General features: G+C 41.6%; 1 protein-coding gene across 2 annotated transcripts; it reads right to left on the bottom strand.

The window, feature by feature from the left end:
* Positions 1–163: 163 nt before the first annotated feature.
* On the bottom strand, positions 164–22,479 carry psme4a (proteasome activator subunit 4a). 2 transcript variants are annotated; one of them, XM_061086907.1, is made up of 47 exons: positions 21,772–22,479; positions 20,587–20,727; positions 20,233–20,349; positions 19,056–19,112; positions 17,457–17,501; positions 16,226–16,375; positions 15,590–15,653; positions 15,424–15,498; positions 14,892–15,014; positions 14,708–14,800; positions 13,357–13,622; positions 13,033–13,219; positions 12,848–12,937; positions 12,692–12,756; positions 11,450–11,600; positions 11,257–11,355; positions 11,086–11,155; positions 10,897–10,964; positions 10,525–10,740; positions 9,872–10,029; positions 9,628–9,723; positions 9,221–9,276; positions 9,056–9,112; positions 8,920–8,975; positions 8,421–8,519; positions 8,183–8,245; positions 8,010–8,105; positions 7,695–7,826; positions 7,372–7,581; positions 6,725–6,861; positions 6,319–6,378; positions 6,098–6,227; positions 5,880–5,961; positions 5,620–5,773; positions 5,412–5,481; positions 5,172–5,297; positions 4,929–5,081; positions 4,714–4,818; positions 4,518–4,609; positions 4,305–4,436; positions 3,972–4,180; positions 3,754–3,839; positions 3,493–3,621; positions 2,794–2,949; positions 1,095–1,257; positions 855–988; positions 164–736 (listed from the first exon to the last, which is right to left on the bottom strand). In XM_061086907.1, exons 1-47 carry the CDS (start codon positions 21,966–21,968, stop codon positions 602–604), a joined length of 5,550 nt encoding a protein of 1,849 aa, XP_060942890.1. In that variant the 5' UTR covers positions 21,969–22,479; the 3' UTR covers positions 164–601. The 2 variants fall into 2 exon arrangements, with proteins under 2 accessions (XP_060942890.1, XP_060942891.1); XM_061086908.1 differs by lacking the exon at positions 19,056–19,112.
* Positions 22,480–23,941: the final 1,462 nt, after the last annotated feature.

Below are 23,941 nucleotides of genomic sequence, written 5' to 3'. Positions count from 1 at the left end.
ACACTGGACATCGTGTTGGCTCAGAGTTGATTCTTGGGACAAGATCCTGAGAAATGTGTGGGACACCAGCAGGTGTCTTCAAGCATCCCATAAACACGCCCACACGCATATACATCCGTGCACATGCACACAAACAAACCAAGAAAAAGGGGGGGGGGGGGGGGGGGAAATGCTGTACAGTAATGTTACAAACTGCAGGTCACTCATCCCTGCAATGATTGATCCTTAAATATTAAGTATAGTAGAAATGTAAAGGAGCTAAATACATAAATACACATCTCATCAATCATTCTGTGTGCCACAACTCAGTCGACTCGTGTGCCACTGTCTTTGTCTTCAGTCAGGAACTGGAGCCGTGGTCCCCATGCAGGCTTGAGTCTGTACAGTCAGTCGTCCCACGCTGACACAAGTGGGACACAGGCAAACAGAACTGTAGAGAGGTGGCTCCAGGAGTTGTCTCCTATCCTCTCTGGGACGAGCAGTGTCATTCGATGGTCTTCAGTGACGATTCAGGTTTAATATCTTGTGGGTGTGCTGGTGAACACGATCGGTGAAATGTCTTTCTGGAGAACGGCGTCACGCGTCTACGCTTTACCGGGTTTCAGGCGTAGTAACAGGGCGAGACCAGCAGGTCAGTCAGAACGAGCAGCTGGTCGTCTGTGAACTGCTGCTTATGCTGCTGCCAGTTGTCATGGTGAGTCCGTCGGAAGTTTGACAGAGTTTTCTTCACAGTCATCTGCGGAACCAAAAACACACGTTAATTTCTCATTCGGGGAAAACACGATAAGAGCGAACCAGCTGAAAATGAGGCAAACAGCAACAATGCAAGGTGATTAATAGGTGACTGGGCATACTTCAATGGGTTGTGTGTCATTGAGGTGAGCGCTGAGGTCCATCAAGAGCTGCGGCATCCAGGTGGGCACATCGTACGGGCTGGACAGAATACACGCACTCAACCCGAGAACACCAGCGTGGCGCCGCACCAGGTCTACACAAATACAACAGGAGGGATCAAACTAAAATGAGACAACAGCATAGTGAAAGCATCATCGCATAATATTGGGTAATAAATTCTAAATGAATGAGTTCTTTACCGGCAGAGGGTATAGTGTCCACTATAGAGCTGAGCTCCCTCTTCCTCTTCTTGGGTAGGGAAGTCTTGCAGAGGGCCTCAAAATGTGCCTGCATGGGGGCGTCCATGGAGAGGAAATTGCACTGAAGGAAGCCACTGAGTGTAGTGGCGGCCAATTCTCTCACCTGGGAAACAAAGGCAGGTGAATGAGATGGGGAAGTTGAAGTTCACAGTGCGTGGCTTTATTATGTAATAAATTAAAGGAAAAGTAACTGAAAAGCTAAGGCAAACACTAGCTAAAATGAATTGGAATATGGCTCGAGGACTTAAATGAATATTTGAATTGTATCTTATCATACATTGTACTTCCCTTAAACTTGGAAGGTAAGTGCAACGTGATGAAAACTTCAAGTTAGGGATAGGGTTGTTAAAGAGTCATCAAAAACGTGATGGTTTGGACCAGAGGTAACCAACTCATCGATTGCCCTTAACGCTCGGGACACACTAGCTACGGTTGCGCCGCTGAACGGTTGTCTGGTGGTTTTCTGTTGTTCACCCTGGCAACTTGTCCACTGTGGTTCTGCAGTGGAGCTGCTGGTATAACTGCTGCATTTCCTCAAATCAAAGCCGTCTAAATGGCAGGACACGACTGTATGAACCTGTGCATCTTCAGGTCTTGCGATAACAATCAAAGACTTGTTCAAAACAAATGAATGGATTCAGTCAAAAGAAACACTGGAGGGCTTATATTTTGAAACGGGTACAGGAATTATACACATATGTTTGTGACATATTCAACAGATAAACATTGCTCGCGGTTCACAGCAAAGTAGACAGAAAAAAGATCTATAATCATTATGTCTATCTGTTGAATTAATGTCACAAACATAAATGGTTGGAACACTTCCTTTACCTGTTTCAAAATGAAAGCACTCCAGCGTTCCCGTTCACTGAATCCATTCATTTGTTTAAAAAAGTGTGAGCTAAGATGGTTTGTACCACATTTCATGGTTCTATTCTCTGTTTTATCCAGATCTTTGAGAAACATTCTCCAGTGGAAAGGCCTCGAAAATATTAATACGACCACTCGTGCCCATAGGTTACAGCCTTTTTTTCTTGAAGAAACCACATTCCTCATGAGTCAAGCTCTGTTTTGTGTGATCAAGCTTACTCAGTGAGATAATAGAAGAAAGGGATTAGTGCATGTATAAGATCTGTTTTGGTGTATTTGTCCTAATAAAGTCATAATAATAATAAGTGCCATATAGCCTATAAACCAGGCTTAGGTTAATTTAAGAGGCCAAACAAAAAATGGCCATTCCATCCATCCCCCACTTCTCCTTTGTCTCCACTCCATCCCCTCTCCCTCTCATCCTCTTTCAATCTGAACGTTATCTCCATAGCAACAGATTACTGCAGCCTGTGGTTTCCATAGCAACAGCTAGAGGACTGGAGGGGTGGGGATGAGTGTAGAGCCAGGAGGAGAGTGCTGAATCACTACAGTGAAGCTGAAAGACAGTGAGAGTGCCTGCTAGCATAAACAAGCACTGGGCCATAGCTTGATGATTATTATATAATCAGACGGCCACGTGTTTGTTCATGTCTCCAACTGTGTAACAGTTACCGTTTGTGCCAGACCGATCGAATGTTTCCTCTCCTAGCGTCAACATTTCTCGTGATTTTTAACATTGAGCAGCTGTGAATGAAAGCTTGCAGTTTACCTCAAGCTGCTCGTCCTCCAGCAGTTGGATCACGAGCGACCGCACGTCGTTTACTGCTTTCTGGTCGGTCATGAAGGTGAACAGGTTGTAAAAGACCATGATCTGGAGGTATGTGAGCACCGTGTAGCGAGCGTGCCAGGAGCTGCTGCCAGCAATCTGCAACAGAACAACAGACATACCCACATGAATAACAGACACTGAGCAGGAATATGACCAAAGGAACACAACAAGGCCAGGATGAGCATTTATGTGATAATAATGTCAAAATCTGAGTTTGTGAACATGAAGCCTATTGAAAGCCTTCTCTGCATATGTCATCAATCCACAGCTTCTGCTCAGATCAGTTCTTGAACAACCTTCCATACAATCTTGGATATGTGTCTTTATTTTAATGAGATATTACATTTGTTATCATATTGCTACCAGTAGTCCAAAATAAGATGTAGCATAATAGGAATTCTCTACAGTACTCATACAATTTTCCCTGGGAATTAAAATGTAAGACACAAAACTTACAGTAGATAATGACACAATATTTAATGTCACTGAATAATTTAAGAATAAATCGTGAGCAAGTCACACTCTTTTTGATCTCCCATCTTTTTTCTTATGATCTCAAGGGTTGAAAGATGAGGTTGTGCCCACTCGTGTGATACAGGTGAGAAGTGGAATAGCAGCCCCAGTGGCCAGATGACTCACCTCCTGCAGAGCACTGAGGACCATGGGGATCTGGTCCGGGTAGAGGAGTCCCTGAGACATCAGGGACAGGCAGGTCTTTGCGTCCCTCTTCAGCTCATCGTAGCTGTCATCATTCTCAACTGGAGCAATCTGGAGCAGAGGAAGCAGATGGGTGAATGTGTGGGCTAGCGTCATTGTTGAGTACACATCAAGAGGAAACAATTTAAAGCGGGTAGTGACAAAACTAGTTGCTATGAATGAGTGATGGAATGAGTGTTTCACCTTGAAAAGCAGGGGAAGCAGCCGCAGCTGCTCTGGCACAGCAGTGGAGAAGGAGCGACCAGCACTCGCAATCATCCACTTCAGCACTGCAGAAGTTTGAAGACAGGTGTATTTTAGTTTCATCTTGTTTTTAATCATGTCCTGCTTAAAATAAATTCCCAATTCTAACTAGCATTATTTGTGACAGTTGAGTAAACATTGACAGGTTCTCCACCCACCTGTCTTAAGAAGCTTGATGGCTTGCGTCCTCTCATCCTGCACCCCCACATCGTTCTCCTCCATCACGTGGTTCTGGATCTCCTCGTCGCCCTCGTTTAGAGGCTTCAGCTGCAACAAAATGCGCTCGGTGAAGTCAGAGATGCGCGGAGACGTGGTCGGCTGGGTGTGCGGCAAGTTCACATCAATCATGAAGATGTACGTGAGCACGCTGGAAGGAGGCCAAACAAGAGAGCATAAGTTGAGAAACAAAAACCACAGAAATCATTGTATAAAGCTAATGATATCAAATGATGCATACGAGTTCGTTTGGGGTGTAAAGGGCAATAACTCACCTGCCGATTCGCTCTCGTACATTCTTGTAGACCTGTGTGAGTTTGGGCTCCAGGTATTGCAACAACCTGTGAAGGAGCTCCGGAACACGCCACTCCTGCTGAGCCAGGCCTCCCTGCAGCACGTACAGACGGCTGGAAGGGAAAAGGACGGAAAATCATCAGAGTAAGTCAGTCGCCTCAAAATCTGCTTCATGCAGCATCCTTTCTACTCACCAGGCATCCACAAAGGAGCCGCCCTCGCCATTCACTGGAGACTCCATTAGCAGTTCAAACAGCCAGTAAAGCTTGCGTGGGTCTCTGCTCTCCTGTAAAAGCCACAAGAGTCAAAATTGAAGAAAGCATGATGGAGACATGTCAAGGAAAATGGAAGGAAAAAACTAGATGAATATAAGATGGAAATGAGGCTTACACAGGCTGTGGCGATGCAGGTTCCCCAGTCAGCGTAGGTTTCTATCGTGATGTTTGTGAGGGCGATACGGAGAAGTGGACACAACACCTCCCAAAGATTCTCCACCTGTAAACACAGCAGAATTGTGGGTCCTGGTTTGTCTGTACTTATCGAGGATTGCGGGTCTAGAAGGACATTCTTCATCATCTTCCAACAGGAGAGTTTCGAATTCATACCTTTGTGTAGCTCCAGTGCTTGCAGCCTCTGATCAGCCCAGAGATGATCTCCGCAACACAACGCTGTTTGCTCTCGTGGGTGTCTGCCACCAGGCGCTCCATGTGTGGCTTCAGCACTGGCAGAAAGGCATCGTTGAAGTTGCGGAACAATCCCTGGAAGGGCAGGAGAAGGGACGATTTTTTATTTTATTTGGCTGACTTTAGTGTTTGTAGTTACACATGAGTTTTGTGGGGAAATCTCACCTTGAACAAACAGAACCTGCGAGGGCTGAACTTGTCCTTGCCCTTACGGTCCTCAAGGGACAGAAACTCAATAAACTGGTTGATGAATACTGGGTCGGAGAAATGGTCAAAGATGATCTGCTCCCTCTGTTAAAAAGGACATGAAAACGTTTTTTACCATCTATGGTTAACATTATTTTCGATTACTGAAGGTGGACAACATTTTTTTCTAGGCGGTTAATATGATATTAATGCACAAACCTCTGTCATTTCATCTCTGGACAGATTCTGTTTGGGTTGGTCCTTCATCGGTGCATACATCATTAATTTTCTAGAGAACAACAATGAACCAATGGTAAATAAAAACAATATTTTAAGGCAAATCATGGATATATCTAGGCTATGAAAGATATTTAAGTAAAAAAATTAAGTAATGGATGAGAAATACAGGTGTTATTTAAATGAGGACCTTGGCCAGGAGTGGTATCCCCAGTGAGTCTTTTCCACAAACACAGTCTGATCCCAGTCCTTCTGTGTGCGTGGCAGACTGCTGCTGTTATACTGGAGCCACTGGTTGTCTGCACGGTCTCCTGCCACTTTATCACAGAGCTCCTTCACTCCACCTAGCAGAGAGAAAGCAAGACTTTTTAGATCTAGAATTAAAAATGAGACACAAACGCTCACGTTTATTCACATACACACAAGAGAAAACAAAGTTATGATGCTTACAAAGCTCAGTGGGGCTGACAGGGACCTTCTTGTGGGGTCTCTTTATTTGTTTCATGATCCCTGCTACGGCTGATATTGCCACCTAATGGAGAAAATAGGACATTTCAAGCGAAATGTCAACAGGAAAGCCTGGAAGGCATCCTGACACAGTTTGATAGCACCGTTATAGTGTTTCATAGCACTACTACTGCATGCATCTTAAATTGTGAATGACAGACCTTGCGGACGTAGAGGGAGTCATGGTTGAGGCTTTTGACAAAGAACATAACGGCAGGTGGTGGGAGTTGCTGGTCGTCTCTCAGCAGTAATGACAAGAAGCCAATTGAAATGTGTTCAAACTTCCAAGGCCTGTAACAATAAACAAAGAGCAGGTGTTACAGATGATAATATCAATATATATGGATAAACGTCATTTGATGAAAACACATAACTAACTTACATGTTGCTGTTTTTGTTGCTGAGGCAGTCCAGCAGATCACCAATGAGTTGTTTGTATTTCCTTCAAAAGAAGGTAAGATTATTATTTCATATTTTTTGTAACATTTATATGCCACCAATTCTATTGTTGATGCTTTATTGGCATCAAATATCAAGAGTAGGAGTATTTATCTTGCTCACATTACGCTTGTATGCAGAGTAAACACATAATCTTGACTTGGCTCTGTCAACATTTTGAAGTGTTTTATTCATAATGTTGAAAAATAATATTAACGAGAGACTAAATGTTACGTAATTTCAGGTAAAGCCTTCAAAGTAGTTGTTCAAAAGGATGAATTAGTATTCAAGTGATCTTTTGGTCTTTGGTGAGGTGATGAGTCGTTGCTTTGTTGCTGGTTTGAACTTACTCAACAGACTCAGAGTTCTTGAGTTCCTGCCTCTTTACACCCTCGGCCATTTCTTCCTCTGAAGGGACGGGGTCCTCAGGAAGAGGATTTCCAGTGATCATAATTTGTTTGGCCACAACACAGCTTTCAGCAGGTATCTAAAGCAATGGGAACGATTAAATATACATATCAGAACTGATGTTCAGGGCTCCTCCACCAAGTCACTGTACAAACTGATGTGGTTTTCAAACAAATAACTTAACTGAAAAGACAATAAGCACTGGGCATTACCCAGTAAACATTTATAAACTAATTTATAGGCTGTATTTTTGTTAACACTATGATGTATTATTGTTTATTATAAATTGGGATTATGTTTTTTATCATTGACATATTTTTAATAAATGTGTCCTTTAAAGAAACAATTTGTATTTGTGAGGTTTGCGGTGTTAGTGTCAGCCAAACCTTTCCCACAATACTCACAAAAATCTTACAGCAGAGAGAGATGAAGTGCTATTATGAAATTAATGCAACACCTATATGATTAATTATTGAGCTATAATTGAGATTGAGATATCGTATATCACATCATAAAAAGGCAGATATCACTATTGTCTTTGATTGTATGATCAATTTGTATATTTTTGTGTGTTTTGTGTTATTCTCACAGAGAAGTCCATGCCGATGGTCTCATACTGCCGATGGATTTTGTCTGCAAGGTCATCAAAGAGCCGAACAATGGAGGGCTTCTCCAGAGACATGGCCGTGCTAAGGCCAGAGCGCACGATGGCGGGCCACGTCAGCGTAATGCATTCCCAGTCGTGCAGGTTGCCCAGGCACACCCCGCTGTGATTCCCCAGAAGACAGTACAAGGCACCCTGGAGACAAACAAAGGAAATATGAGAAAATTAGAAATGTAAATTCCTTAATATGAAAACGTGAATCCTTATTTGAGGGTTTTTAATGGAACAGAGTGAGGGTACTGTCATACTTTGAACTGTTGCTGTGTTACACTGCTGTTGTCCGGATTGAGAAACTCAAGGACGTGGGGGATTTGATCTCTGCAGCAGAAGTTATAGGTTCCGAGAGCAGTGAACAAGACGTTCTGAGCTCTGCTGCGAACCTGGAAGCGAATAAAACATCTTTGTTCAGGTGAAAGTCAAATAGTCGTTTTAATCTATAATGTTGCACAACTGATCTGGGATTATATGTTAAAAAATGCACAGATAGCAAATGAATAATTAAATAGGGTAGACACACTGACAATGCCGTGATAAGATGTAGACAGATGTCCTGAAGAACTCACTTGACTGTAGGTGCTTGTGGAAAGCCTCAACAGATCTCTCATCAGATCCTGGTGGATGCTCCTGTACTGACATCCTTCCACAGTCAGCTTTCTCAGCTGAAACAAAAAATACAGAGTTAAAACAGTGAAATAAATTGATATCCAACAATATAACGTATCTATTTAAGACTTACCTCATGCTGGAGCATGACTCTGTCTATAAGCAGAGCTCTGATGTGCTGCTTTCTGCCGTGAAGCTGCAAATACAAAAAGCATTACACTTTCTGTTGTCGGTCAGTTTAAACATAAGTTGTAACATCAGCATCATTGATGTGCATTATCTGAGCCTTGAAGGAGACACTGAAAGGTTTCTGAATCCCTCTGAAAAAATCCAAATATAACAACAGTACAATAAAATGACAGATTTCTCACTCTGTTTTCCATTGATTTCTTCACAAGGTTGAAGCTCTTCCAGCGGGAGTCAAACTCGTGTTTGTGAGAACCTTTGAAGTGCAACAGGTCGCTGATAATCTGAAAGGTGACAGACAGTAACACTTAATAATTTTAGGTGATAGGATCTATACATCATCTAATGGCAATTGGATAAGTCTAAGACTTGAGTGATTCAAGAAACCAGATGTGAGTCCATTAAAATCAGTTATAGACTGTGACTGCACAAGTTCCCACAACACAGAACGTATACACATCTCTACTGTGGCTTTCCAAATAGCCAGTATCATGCGAGTGTAGGTTTTGCTTAAAAGATTTGTAATACACTGGTATAAATCAGCAAATGCGGATTAAACTTGTGGTAAACAGTAACAGTTTTTCTACTAAATATTCTGAATCCTGATATTATGTTGCATTATATTCAACACAAACAAATAGGTCGATTAGAAGTATACAGGTAATTAGTTTACTGCTTGCCCACCTTGATGATGGAGAAAAGTGACTTGGTGTCATCCTCAGAGTGCTCCAGGATGTATTCTGAAAGAAGCGATGGGGAGTTAAAGTTGTTTAATAGATATCGCAAGACTCAGACGGTGTCTAAATGAGCCAACACTTACTCAGCAGTTTTCTCATTACACTACAGATAGCATCTCTGTAGTTCTCTCTGGATGCATCTGCAGGTGGAGATAATATTACAGTGTAAGATTATACAACAAAAAACTCAATCATTTCTCAGATCTATAGTGAGACAAACGTTTATCATCCCACCGCAATATACGTACCATACTCAATTCCTGTGTAGAGGACGGTCTCATCTAGATTCACCATGCTGTGGACACTGGAGAGACAAAGCAGGTTCGAAATCAGTTTTACTACTGAACATCTAAATTTATGCCTGAAATCAAATGTTGTGGACATAAAAAGCAATGATAATACATTTACATTAATTAAAAGTGAGAAATCTGTTTTCTTGTTTTAGTTCAAATCCATTGGAGTTCACGCTATGTGGGTGTTTCAACGGCGTATACTTTATTATTAAATGTGAAATTCACATTTGGTCTCTCTCTCCATAAAACTCAGCATAACCACTGAGTATTGTCTCTAACGGTCACATTAACTAACTTATATTAACCCTCACTACCTTTATCTGGTCAGGACATAGTGTGTTAATGTGAATGCAGCTGCTCACAGTTCAGGGATGGGTTCTCCTTTCAGTGGAGCCATCAGAGTTCCAGCACCCAGCATGCAGTGCTGAATAATGGTCAGACTTTGTAGGACATCATCTCTGAAAAATCACAAAACAAACAACTATGAAATATACAGAAAAAATTCATTTCAGAGCATACATAAAGTATATAGCTCGTGGCATCATTGAGAATCAAAAATCATATTTCTGAAAAAACTCAGAGCAGCAGTCAGTTGGTCCTCTTTACCTGCTCATGTCCTGTTCTCCCTGTGCAAATCTCTGAAGGCGCTGAAGTTCCGGCTGGAGGATCAGGTCCAGTATATAAAACGCAAAAGATGTCTCCTCAACACTGGGCACGTGCCATCGGATGTCCAATTTCCAGAGGTCCCCAGGCCGACCCCAGTCCTACATGGGATAAAAACAATGGAAAAACCTTTAATAAGATTATTTCGTTTTGCAGAAACAAATTGGCTTAAATGACACATCTTGACAGAGGATATCCACTATAAATGTGTGTCTGGTTCAGGTCACATTTGTATTTGGACATATACCCAATATGAACGGAATATCTGAAATTTCAGATTAATCATTCTTTTCAAAACTGGATTTCTATTGACACCAGTCTATTAGGGGGTCTACTGGCTGAAAGAGAGGCAATGAGTTCTAAAGTGGCTAGCCATACACTACATCGTTTAATTGAAAAGATATAAATATACGCATACAACATCAATTACAGAGCACTTAAAGGCCGACGTTACCCATAATAGATTTCCAGGGGCCTGCACTACAGCTGGAAACCAAGGAAACCAGAACTGAGTTCTCATTATCAAGGAAGTCACGTAGTTTCTTTCGTACTTAAACTTCACTACAATTAAATAATCAATCATTCAATATTTGCACCTTGATGGGGAGGTAGTCCTTAGTTGGTTGGTGAAAGCCTCCTGGCATGCTGCAGTACTCGGTGGGGTAGATGAGGACAGTAGATCGAAGAATGTGGTGAAGCAGGTTGCAGGCCAGAATGTAGCCCTGCTTACACTTGAGGTGCAGTGTCAACTGCAAAATCTGGACCAGCTCAGACCGATAGGGCAGGATCTTGTCACCGTCAACACGGGACACCTATATGGCATAAGGCAAGAAGGGGAAGACATATTGTTTCAATACAGTACAAGACAATACAATACAATACAATACAATCCAACTCTAGATGGGAGGTATTGGCAATTATAGAAACGTAAAAGTTAGGGTTAGTTAATCATGGGTAGTCTATATCACCTCAGACAGAAGCTGGAGATTCCACAACAGCTCCTTGTCAAGCTCCTCCTCATTTAACACTTCCTCGTCTGTAATACGTAAAAATTTCCGTCAGGCAAATGAAAAAAATATCACAGACGAAAACAGAAGTCCTCCATTCGAAAAACCTCCTCTTATAGAAATGCTTATTCTTGTGCGTCGATCACTTACTGACAGCGATTTGGTTTATGGCATTGCAGCAGTGTGGCACAAACATCTTAAGAGACTCTGCAGGGTGACACTGAAGACAGAAACACAGCGAGGATGAAGAGAGTAAACAAATACATTATAAGTCGTTGATGCTTGGGGTCTAGATGAAAAGTCTGAGTGGACAAGACTGACCTTTGAAGCAGCTCTGCACATGTCAGCCACCATTCTCCCAGCTACACGGGTCTCAAAGATGTTGGTGGTTGCAAAGTTGAACACTTTAACCAGAGCCACCTGTTAAAATAATGTGACAAATGTGTAAACATAGACGTATGATTGAGAGAATGAACATGTGAAATGAGATAAGGGCGTGAAGCTAAATCTTAACCTTGAATATGTCCAAAGAACACTGAGTGAGGATGGTACTAAAGGTGGAGGACAGGCCGAGTTCTACCAGACTCTCCAAGTGAGTCATTTTCTCCGTTTCTGTTTCCTCTCGAGTTTGTTCCAGAGTGCTGCTGTCGATCAGGGCAAAACATCTGTACAGATACAAAAAACAAGTTACCAAAAACAAGATATAAAGATTTTCTTTAATTAAAATATCAAATAGAGAAACATCTGAATGCTGTAACAAGTTCTCAAATCCATTCATTTCCCAACTATGTACTTCAGCACATCTATAACTAAAGTGGAAAAACAATTTGAAGTCAAGAACAACTTATATCCATGTTTTCTAAAAACAGCTCCACCGAGTGACACTTTTGCTGTCTACTGACTCTTTAACAAAACAGAGTTTTCATTGCGTTTGTTATTTTGAGTCATACAGATTACAGACATTGAGTAAGTACCCGTTGATCATGAATTTTAAGTGTGAAAACCACAGGATGCGAAGGAAATGTTCTCATCTTGTCTGCTTGGGCTCATGGGCGTTGATTAGAAGCTGAATACATTTCTGTGCATTTTGCATTAGTTCACAATGTTAATTGCGATGTATTAGTTATCCCAGTCCTTGAACACTCACACAGAACTCTCTGACAGACCTACCGATATGGTTGAGCCCACGAGAATGTCCCAATTGCTAATATACAACTGCATGAACACACTGCCTGATCTTTGTGTTTAGAAAAGACCGACGCCATGGCGCCTTTTTAGAGTGGCTGCATTTTTACACTGTTATGTCACAGGGATTTCCAAAAGGATATGGAGCCAGTCAGTGGAAAAAACACAACACACTTAAGTATTATGATTTAGTCGCGATGATAGCACTCTGATGTTTAACCGGCAGCCAGCACTTATGGAAAGCTTTGCAGTATCTTCCTATAAGCTTTTATGTATAAAGATGGCAGCATCTGAGAAGACAGAATGTAGCTACGTGCCCTTAGCCTACATGTACACTATAGTTTCATACAGCTGCTGGGCACACATACTCTTGCCCCTTTACACCTCCTCCCCTCAGTCCAACGTGTACACTGATCTCAAACATGGCCTCTCTGGAATTAAATTGATTCATAGTGACTGAGAACTTTAATCCCCGTCATTGGGTTCACAACTGCGTTACTGAACGCAACTGCTGCAGATGAGTGAAGTGTCTCTTGATGTAGGCAGAGTTTTTCATCAGAACTCCACATACCTGTCCATGAACAGAAGCACAAAGTCTTCAAACTCAGCTGAGGCCGAGCACATCTCTCTTTCCACCTGAAAATCATGAGAAAGAAAGTGTGAAGTTATATGCAAACTCAAATACCAAGCTAATTATGAGAAAAGGAGAAAAATAGCAGCTGATCACCTCTGTTAAGTCGGTTCTTTCATGAAGGGCAGATGAACAGTCCACCAAAGGCACAAGAGTCACAAATGTAGCAATAAACTGGAACGTGATCTGTAGGGATATGAATAATGTTAATGTCTGATGCACAAATTGTAACCATTATATCGTCACCAAAAATACAGTGGGGATCGAAGAGTGGAGCGCACCATGCACTTGCTGAAATCATTTGGGTCGACGCCAGGCAGAGCCCTCATGAGCAGGGGCAGCATGTGAGTGGGCCCCTCAGGAAAGCGCTGCCCACCTGACACCAGGCTCCGTGCCACACCAATCATGCAGCTCAGAGTGGCCGTCAGCTGGTGGGGTTCTGTTAGAGTCTCCAGGGCTGGGTATGTTCTATAGCAGACACAGGGAACAATCAGCCATTTGTCTTAACTTCAAAATGTGCTTCTCTCAACTAAAGCAGAAAACTAGCGACCAAGCTCCAGATTCTTTAAAAGCAGAACTTTGAAGAAGCTTCAGTGCAGACATACCTCTCCAGCACAGGAGGAATAACTAGCTCAGGCCTCATTAGAGCCAGGTTTTGCAGGGCCTGGGCTGCATCTAGGCTGCCCGTCTTGCTGAACATGGCCAGCAGAACCGGCTGCATCATGCTCTCCACAAAGTTTGTGATATCCTCCTCTGTGAGCTTGTGGCTCTCTGGTATCGGTGTCAACCACGAGGGCTTTCTGTAGCGCTCTCTGTGCAGCCGCCGTACTACGCTGGCCGGGAGACGCTGGAGAAGCCTCATAAGCTTCATCTGTACATGAGGGCAGAGGGACAGAGAGACAGATACATGAAAAAGGGGTGACAGATAGGTGTACAGTGTGCGTCCATTTAGTCTGGACAAATGGAGGTTGTCGTATTGCAAATATGTGGAGACACACATTAATATGCACGTATTAATATGGGCACCAATAATCTGACTATTGACCTTATTCTGAATAAGACATTTTGTTTATGCTGTTTACATGATTTGCTTATAGAATATTCCATTCATATTCCCTTTTACATGGCACAAGGCTCAGGGCATGTGTAATCAAGCAGTTGGTAATATTGTATGTTGATATCACAAAATGCTGTGAAAACTACAACTTATAGGTTTTATTGTGATTAAGATGTATAAATGCCTACATAATGTAACTAAAGTAAGAATACTCCACTTGTCTTCATTTAATTTTTGCTTATCAAGAATATGGCATGAGCCTTGTTGTTTACCCACAGTACATTGGGACAACCACTGTTTCATTATTTACTCTCAGTCGATTGCAAAACATTGCTTACATGTAACAAAAACTGGAGGATGATCATCTCACGTGTTTTGAAGCAACAGCCGAGAATACACACAATTCCGACCCCCGTGCCAAAAATAAAGGTTTGTGCATGCGGTGAGGTTGTTGCCTGTGGTATTACAAATCTAGTACAGGAGGTTCCGCATAACAGAAAGGCATGTGGCTTGGTTCCCAGTGACCTTTTTAGTGTCACAGCCTCCTCACTCACATGCCACTTTTGTACTACATACTGATGTTAACCCAGACAGCCAACAAGATACAGGAAGCTTCCAGGAAGTCACTACGCCCTCGGTCATTGTTAAATGCTGCTGCCATGTGTACTGATAAGCCACTTTAACATGATGCTGGAATTATAGTTAGAACAAGCTTGGTGAATGATGTACTGGGCTCTCCCTTTTTTTATTTTAGCTGTTGATGATAATTCTCATGTTCCTCACACTCAAAATGTTTATTCTACACTGTTTATATTTTTAAATATTTATATACGAAAGAAAATCACTGCTTATGTCTTTTCATTTCAGCAGTCACCCATCTGAAGTAGAAAGTGACTCACCAACCAGCGACCATGGTTTGATGGGTGGAAGAAGGATGTTATACTGTTGAAAAGGCCACTGAGCTGTGCTTGGGTCTGCTTGCTGGGTCCTCCCTGAAAATGACACAACAGATTTTACTTAGACAAACTTTACAAAGTTTTATGAAATTATTTAAAAACTTGTCGAATGAAAAAATGAACTAACTAGGAGGGATGAGACCCAAAGCACCACGTGGCCGATGTCGTAGGCATTAGTGACATAACGTGAAACCATCATCTGACTGGTTCCCACAGGGAGATTCAAACTCCTCAAAATTCTTGTGAAAATCTAAAAGAAAAGGGGGAAAGTTATATTCAATGTCTTAATAGAAGATTATTTTTAAACAGTTCACAAGCACATGACATGTAATTGCTCAACAGGTAGAAGATCCTATTTATGTTGATCTGTAACACATACTGGTGTTGTCAAAGAGCAAAGACCTAAACAGTCACAAACATGATGCAAGTCACTTTCCGCATTACTGACCCTGAGCAAGTTAAACAAGGAAACATGATAGTTTGTTTCTCTGACAGGCAGCAATCATCATGAAATACACACCAAGGGCCGAAATCATGAAGGTTAAGCCCTACATGAGGTTTGTGGAGAGCATGTGCCACAAACCTCAAAACAAGCAAGTATGAAATTGTGTCATTAATACTGGAGAGGGAGTGGGTTCAGTAAAAGGAGGGCAACAAACCTTGGGGATATAAGGGTCCCAATCAATGTAGCCAATGTTGTCATAAGCCAAGCGGGCAAACAGACTGACCAGATGCTGCAAAGAAGTAGGACAACATGTCACACAGTGAGCACAGCACAGTGAAGTGTACTTCGAAATATGAACAAACATTTTTGGACCTACTCACCACTTCCCAGCTTGGGAGATTTTGCACAGAAACCCATAAACTGATCATTTCATCAAACCACAACCTGTCGACGAATGATATGGTTAGAAAAGCTAATGACAAGCTTACTAAATAAATACATGTTTCAATTCAGACATCTTTTTTTTTTTATCATCAACAATGTTCACTGGGGTTAAGTACACCTGTTTAATACAAAAACATAATTAGTAATAATTATTTGATTTGATCTAAGTTTATGTTTTAAAAAAAACAAGAGTGGCTATGAAAGTATGTGTTTGGTCAACAATCAGCGACACTTCTGAAGCATTAGGTAAGATGTGACATTTAACAGAGGCTCTGGCAGTGTTAAGGGCCTTCACTCGCCACATATCTATACTGTGGTGTAATGGTGTGAGAAAACATGAAAGCCAGACAATTGTGGTAATCCAAAAAACTGAATGATGATTTTGAATTGGTAAAAGTACTGGGATTCAGTAAAGAAATCAATGTGTGTTAGGGACTGGTTTGCGTCAGGACCCTTTTATATATGACGGACACATTTAGCTCTCCTCATTAATGACATATTTGATATACTGCCAGACTGGAGTACTGGCTTGGATCAAAATCAGACGTAAGAGGGGATGAAAAGTTTCTTACTTGAACCCCTTGTCATGCTGCTCTGGCGGCAAGGTCGTGGGTAGGAAGAGCTCAAAGAGGCTGATCGCTCTTTGCATGGTGACATCAAACGGACAGAGGAGTGGTCTCCATTCATCTAGCATCTCCTGAGTGGCAGACTCCGGAAAGTATCTGCATGAACAAAGAGAGGGAATTTAAATTTTTAATTTTTTTTTTATTTAACCAATGTAAGGAAAGAGGGCTATTAATATCATTCACCAGCTTATGAATGGATATATATGGACACCTGAGGCATCTCAACCAGCAGAGCAGCTTAGAGAGTGCTAAGAAAATGGACAAGCCTCTTAAGTCACATACAAATCAAATTCTCACACCTCAGAACACACTCAGATGTTCGAGACTAGTGACAACACTCACTGTGAGACTTTAAGAAAAAACGAAGTTTCGTTCATGTAACGTAAATAGGTGTTAAGACCTTGAATGATGGCTTTAGACCAACAGTGTCCATTCTTCAAGACAGACAACTGAAATACAGATGAACCAGCAGCTTCTGAAAATTAAATGCTGGGTGAAATGTTCCAAAGACAGGAGATTATAAGTCTATAACCAGGCAAATTTTTGGCTGTTTGGGTAAATCCTGTGGTTCCACTATGCTCATGTTCCCAGGGGAGGATTTTCACGGTTCATTACGTGCTTGGGTAAACCCTGCAGGTTATATCAGGTCACCTAGCCTCCTCAGCAATTCTACATCCACTGGAGGCCTTGATAAAACTGTTATTTCGCCTCCTGCCTCGTTGCTGATCAACAAATCACTCTCCCTTCTTGCCGTAACAGGAAACTCTCGCATAAGACAGAATTAGATGAGATAATAGGATTATCTGCCTAAGTAAAAAGAGAGGGGACGAGTCTGAGTGCTAGCCAAATATATCTGCATGCACCACAAGGGTGAGCAGAATCAGGGACCTGCTGGTGACAGCGGAGCATTGGAATGATAAAGCATAACACTAGGCTTGTTCAACCACTACAGCATCCAACATTTAAACAAACGTTTTTTCTTCATGTCCGTTTAGCTTTATGCGACTGTGATTTTCCATGAATACTTCTTCATGTCAGTAAATAAAGTTAGCAGAGGCGATATTTATAATATACAGTAAATGAAATGTCTGACTTCTATACATCTAATTCTAAGCATAAATGTAAAGATAAGACATTGCGAGGGTTTCAGAGACAATAAATTTGAAGATGTACTTACTGACGGGAGCTTTTCACAAGTGTTTTCAACACATTTTCCACAGAGCTGGAAGAAAAGAAAAGAAAAACAATGTCATGAAAGTGTCCAAACAGTGGATATATACTGATGTTAGAGTGACAGTTAAACAGCCCTCACACCAATGCAACTTGACTTTGATTGCATGCACACAAAAACTTCTTTACACACCTGACTGGTAAACAGTGGACAAGCAAACGTTAATGTAGTGAGGACATTGTAATAAAACTTTTTTAACAGCTTATAATCTGTTTTCTTATAATGGTGACTGATGTCCGTAGTGGTTGACCTTCCTGGATGACCTCATGCTAATATACAGATTTATATAACATTACTAGATTGTCTAATTATTCCTCCAATAACGTTCCATTTAAAACTGAACCACAGCTATGACAGTGGTGGGTTCGGGTTTACTTCTTATGATAAAATGTCTAACCTGAAATGTTTCACAACACATACAGACTGCAAACGCAGGACTATGGTGACATAAAGCTTGAGACCAATATAACCACAGCTTTTGAGCTCTGACTCACAATCCCACCTCTCTGCTCACATGCAAACTCAAGCCATGCCTGGTTGGAAATGCCCTGCCAATCCCACTCAACAACTGGTTGTATCGCTCCACATCATTCAAGTCTTTTTGTAGCCAACACACTCCACATTTAACACTCCAACAATGTATGAATCATGGGCAACACTCTGCAAGCCAATATGCAGCTAAATATAACAACATACATATAAATGTACAGTTTTACTCCGATGTTTCAACAGGAAGCCCACAACACGCAGGCCACAGACCAGGGTCAAACTCATGCACAGCGAAATCTAGCAACAACAACAAGAGCTCGTCAAACCCGAGTGTCCCTTAAAAAACTGCTCAGGGACTCGGGAAGAAGGAACCCCAGACAACACTCTATAACCTTTGTATCTGCATTAAAGTGAACCCTCACATTCACCTAAACACATTCCGGGAGGGGAGGAAACGTGACAGGAGACAGCCCTCCTCTGTGACTCCTGAAAACGCTGTGTAGCGGTGCAGGGGTATTTAACATCAGCTCGAGCAAAAGAGGAGGAATACGAATAGCAAACATTCCCCTGAACATGAGCCAAACAGATTATAGTTGAGAGATAATTAATGTAAATGCTAATACCACTGCTAAGCTTGTGGAGTAATGAATGTTACATAATGTTTTATAAATATCATGAACTGTATCATCATGGTCGTCATGATTTATTTTCCTATATTGCCGCCATGTAATCCACTATAGCTGAAATACAGGGAAATACACCATGAAAGATTAGAATACCCCTGAAAAATATGAAAGAAACTACACTGTGTGTATTACCACTTGCTCATATTTTATATGGGGGGTAGGAGAAGGGTAGAAACTCTGTTAGCTGCAGTGCGACAGTCTCCAGTATGAGTGAAATGTTAACATTGCTTCAGTCTCCATTTTTTTCTTCGGTCACAAGCTGCGTATGGGGTGTCCAGTTTTTTTTTTTCACATGCAATGTAAAAAGAAAAAGAAAGTGCCTCAAACGATGAATTCAAAGTAAAAACACAAAGAGAAGTATTGTCCTTACCACCTCTGAACCAATTTTAGAATTATGTGTTTAGAGGATGAACGAGGCCGTGGGGAACTGAATGTGAAAGGAGACAAAGGCATAAAGAACACATTCAGCATGTGATAAAGTGCCAATCACCCAAAAAATCAAACATATGATGCATCAACTTATACAATTAATTAAGTTGTCAGACTTTGGTGTGCATTGTGGTGATTCTCTGACAGAAACGAGTCATCAATCAGCCAAAGCAGCTTGTATTCATCAGCTGAAATATAAACAAGATGTGCTAACCAGGCGTTTTTGTGATGAACATACAATGTTCCCATAGCACCATATTAGAGCACCTCGCACTGCTTGCTAAGACCATCGTAGGGAATATCCAAGGGTGTTGAAAAGACTGAACCAACTGAAACCTCTGCTAAGTGTAAAGGTCACAGCAAACATTGTACCTTCTAAAACCACAGTTTTGAAGGGTGTGTGGCAAAAAACACATTCCACTTCTCCAACCACCTGCCCACTTTTGCCAAAGTGATCAGATTTCATTCATTCTATAGAAACCCTGAAGAGTAACGTATAAGAACTGACTTGAAAATTGTTTAACCTTGATATATAAATGTGACTGACATATTCTGTTAAGAGTTCATCAAAGTAAAGTCAAACAAGTTATAATTTTTAAATGTAAAAGACAGCTAATCCAGGTTCAAATGGAAGGGCCTTTGTGTGTTACACTTGATCTGGACAATTGGGAAAAGCTCAGCAATGTACAGGTCAATATAGTGAGCACAACAAAGTATTGATCCATTGATCAATAGCAAATTTAAATATGTTTTAAGTACAGCAATACCAAAATGTTTGGTCTGGTTACTACAGTATATTTCCTCTGTAATTAATTTCCCTATCTATATAGAAGTTGAATTGCAGGGGCAAAAAATTAAGATGTGAACATATTTAATAAGACCTAGATGGCTACTGAAGGGGGTAAACATAGGAAAAATAAATGAAAACATCTACATTTCCAAATGTGGCTCCTAAATGTTATTTGATATACCACAAAGATCTGCGAATTTCTACAATTTAAACGTAGAGAAAACACAATCATTCCTGAAAGTATCAAAAGTCTTTCCTAATTTCTATTTTAAGTAAATTGAAAACATATAATAATAGAAAACAGCAACAACAACAAACAATGGCATACTTGGGGAACCAGTTGAGGCCCAGATGCTCTGTTTTAGAGAAAAGAATCCGGTCGTGGAGCTCGTACAGTGGTCTCCATGGCAGCTCAAGGTCCTCCCTTGAAAGCAGCTCCCTTTTCCTGTTAGTTGAAATTGAATTTACATAAAGATCATGGTTCATACAACTTAACAGTGTAAAAGATGCAGAACTGAACATATAGTATGTGGTGGATTTTCAGCATTTGTTGTAAAACCAAGTACCGTGAATCTTGAGGAAACAATGCTCACTAAATAATATATTTAGCTGTGAAATTTTAAGTATGAAGAAGTTACATGTGTATAAGGTGTTGGTTTAAACAGATGGGGCCCATTCTTACTTGAGGAGGTTGATAAGAAGCCGAGCAAGGCCCTGCATCATGCTGATCTCCAGTCCGGGGATCGTCACTAGCTCGTAGAGCAACTTGATAAACAATACATGGTCTTCTTTGCTGAACTTCCGTCCGTACAGCCTCATGTACCTAAATAACAAATACAGATTTAGGGATCATTGGTCCAGCTTAGACAGGTATAGTAAACAGTGAGAGCACCTGCGAGCCGCATGGTCAACGCAAACTCGAGGTGCTTATATTTTCCCGTTCAAAAGAAAAGGAATATTATAACTTACACTGACATTGAACAATACAGAGTGGCAGCACAGGCTCGTTTATTTTACACGAGTAAAGCTCTAAAAGCTTAATTGGGACCTTAAAAATTGCCCATTATAAAAGGTCTGTATTGCTGTTCAAATGTCAAATTACCAGCGAACAGAATCTGGGTCACCCCCACAATAAACTTTCCATCTCTCTGAGCCGGCAATGACTCACTCTTGGACAGGCCAGTGTGCCAGCATTGGGGACTGAAACGGATTAATGACAGGCCGGCAACAGAGTACAACAAAATGAAACATCACTCTGTCATATCCCTGTGTCAATTTGACAGGATTTCTACAGGTGGCATGTGACTGAATAACTCTTGCAGGAACATAAAAGAGGTGAAATGTAATGCTGGGACTTGTGTTGGGTAAGACTTGGTTCATCTGATTGTCAGTCAACTTTGTAACAGTGCATATCAGGAGCTGGACGTGAATGGGAATCCTCTGAAACAACTCTTCGTGCGTAACAGATTGGAACGTGTTTGTTTTTCTCTGCAGAGATCCGTGGAGAGTTGTCAGCTGGCCAGACCACGAGGAGAGCAGCAATGTCAATGACCTGCTGCCGCTGTGCTGCCTGGGTCAGGTCGTGTGGTTAACAGTCTGTTACGAAACTGCCACCGTCCCGAATCGGACACACTGGGCTGTTTGTAGACTCACAACAACACAATAAACTGCGGAGCAACACATGCTTTCACCACCGACTGATGCGATCAGAGCCAGTCATTCACCAACCTGAGTTTCAAGCTTCAGCGTTGCTCAACATAGAACATGAGACACACAGAGAGATGTTTGTATGACTCGGGGGATGATACAACAAAAAAAATAAAGATGCTATCGTCATGCTAGCACGACAGAGATTAGCGCTACTTACGTGGAAAGTTTCCTCGTCCAGAACAGCACCCCGGGCCATATCTCTCTCAGCAGAACCGCTCGGCTCAAGTTCCCTTTGATTTTGCTCAGAATCAAGTTGGATTCCGCGTCGAGTCTGTCCGCGTACGGCAGAAGTTTGTTGTAGACGATGTCTTTTTGAGGAACGAACCCCAGCGTGTCCGCCTCAGCCTCCTTCATGTTGCCAACACCTGCCGACTAGCCTCGCCGAGCTAGCGCAATACTCTCAACTGTTCCGACTTGGCACACAGCTCCCGGCGAGGGGTTGTTATGCTAGCGTGACAGCTAATGTAGCAGCTAACGACTTCCGAGCTAACGGACGAACCGCGACCGTTGCTCCGGACCAAGTACACACTCACACAGACACACACGCACAGACACACACACAAAGAAACACACGCTAAGTTAGGAAATTCACAAGTTAGGTAACACGCTAGCTAGCCGCCTAGCTTAAGTTGAGTCAGCTTCTTTTGCCGGAAAACGGGAACACTATCGGCGTCATCTTTTCAGAAATGGTGAGACTGACGGAAAGCACGGGTGTATCGGGAGAAAGCGTCGGCACTCGCCCTCCTCTCTTTCGGCTAACGTTCTCCTAACACTCCCCCCTGGTGATCCGCTAACGGGCTAGCTACAGTTAGCACCCTACTACGAAATCACAGTCATATCCCAAGGACTGTCGACGTCGACTGATCCGTCCAACTACGGCAGAGCAGACTGCAGACGACACCCAGCTACCAGCCAGAACACACACGCGTCACGTCCGGGTCCACTGGCCGGTGGCGGGGGGGAACTCCATTCCCCAGCATGCCCCTCTCCATTCATGCTTTTTATAAATGTTTACCCTCTGGTCACTGAACAAGGAAGACTTGAAATCCACTTAGCACGTGTCCTCGGATGTCTGTTCCACTGCTGCTCGTTCAGGTCAAAATAACAACCCGGTGTGGTGTCTATGACCCTGGGAAAACAACCCATGGGGAAATACAGATAACAAGCAATTTTAACAAGCATTAATATTAATTCGGTCTGTGCAATGCAGTGGTTCATGTTAATATGATCACACACATGCACATATTTTCAAGTTTTTACACTATATATTCGTTTTTATTACATTCTTATTCTTTTTTTATTCTTCTAACCTTTCTGCAGTAATATTACAAATATTCCCATTGTGGTTCTAATAACGGATTTTCTTATCTTATCGTATCTTATCTTGACACTTTAACTTCCCGTGGCGAATAAAGGACTAACTGTACTTTGCACAATCCAGTCTGTAGTGTTCACTTACAACATATTGCACAATCCATCCCCTGGTGCTTATAGAATTTTATTTTCGATTCCTATTTATATCTTTTTTATATTTATACTTGCACAAACACACCACAGCAAATTCCTTGTATGTGTCAACGTGCTTGGCAATAAAATCCAATTCCCATCGTATCTTATCTCATCTTACAAAGGCAAATCTATGTGTCCAAAAATCCCAGTGGCCCTGCACTTCTAAGTGTCTCAGTCCACAGATCACTTTTTTTCTCCAAAAAGTTAAACAAAATGCAGTTTTTAAATTCAACGAGGACATCCAGAGGGGGACAGAGAGACAGCTCACCTACAAAGTAAAAGTTCAGGAGGCCAGAGGTATGATTTGATTAATGAGTAATGAGTGACCCTTACTCCTTGTGCTAGTTGATGAGAAAAATATGTCATTTATTTGATCACCGGAAATAAACTAGAAGTTTTTGCATGAATTTTCAGAATTATATTAAATTAAATGTGTCCCACACTGCTGTGATTCTTGTAAGGTGTCAAGAAGTAAAGGTTGGAAACTACTGGGTTATTCTCTAACAATAGGTTTTTAAAGCATGTTAAATCATCCAGTATCTAAAATCAGAAAATTCTAAAGTAACTTTCAAGTAAGGCTGTCAAATAAATGTAGTAAAGTAGAAAATACAATGGTTTTCTCTGAAATGTGAATCCAAAAAAGCATAGAATGACACACACACACACACACACACACAGGGGCGGCCCCTGCTACAGGTGACATAGGCAGTTGTCTAGGGTGAAAAATGCAGAGAGAGCGGCACAAGAGACTGAATTATCATGACGTGACATGACACAAATAAAAAAAAAAAAAAACTGCGCACGCACATCCTGTGCAG

The sequence above is a fragment of the Limanda limanda genome, chromosome 15 (assembly GCF_963576545.1).
Source record: "Limanda limanda chromosome 15, fLimLim1.1, whole genome shotgun sequence".
Lineage (NCBI taxonomy): Eukaryota > Metazoa > Chordata > Actinopteri > Pleuronectiformes > Pleuronectidae > Limanda > Limanda limanda.
Note: the sequence above shows the minus strand (reverse complement) of the source record. Positions and strands in the feature narration are given on the sequence as shown.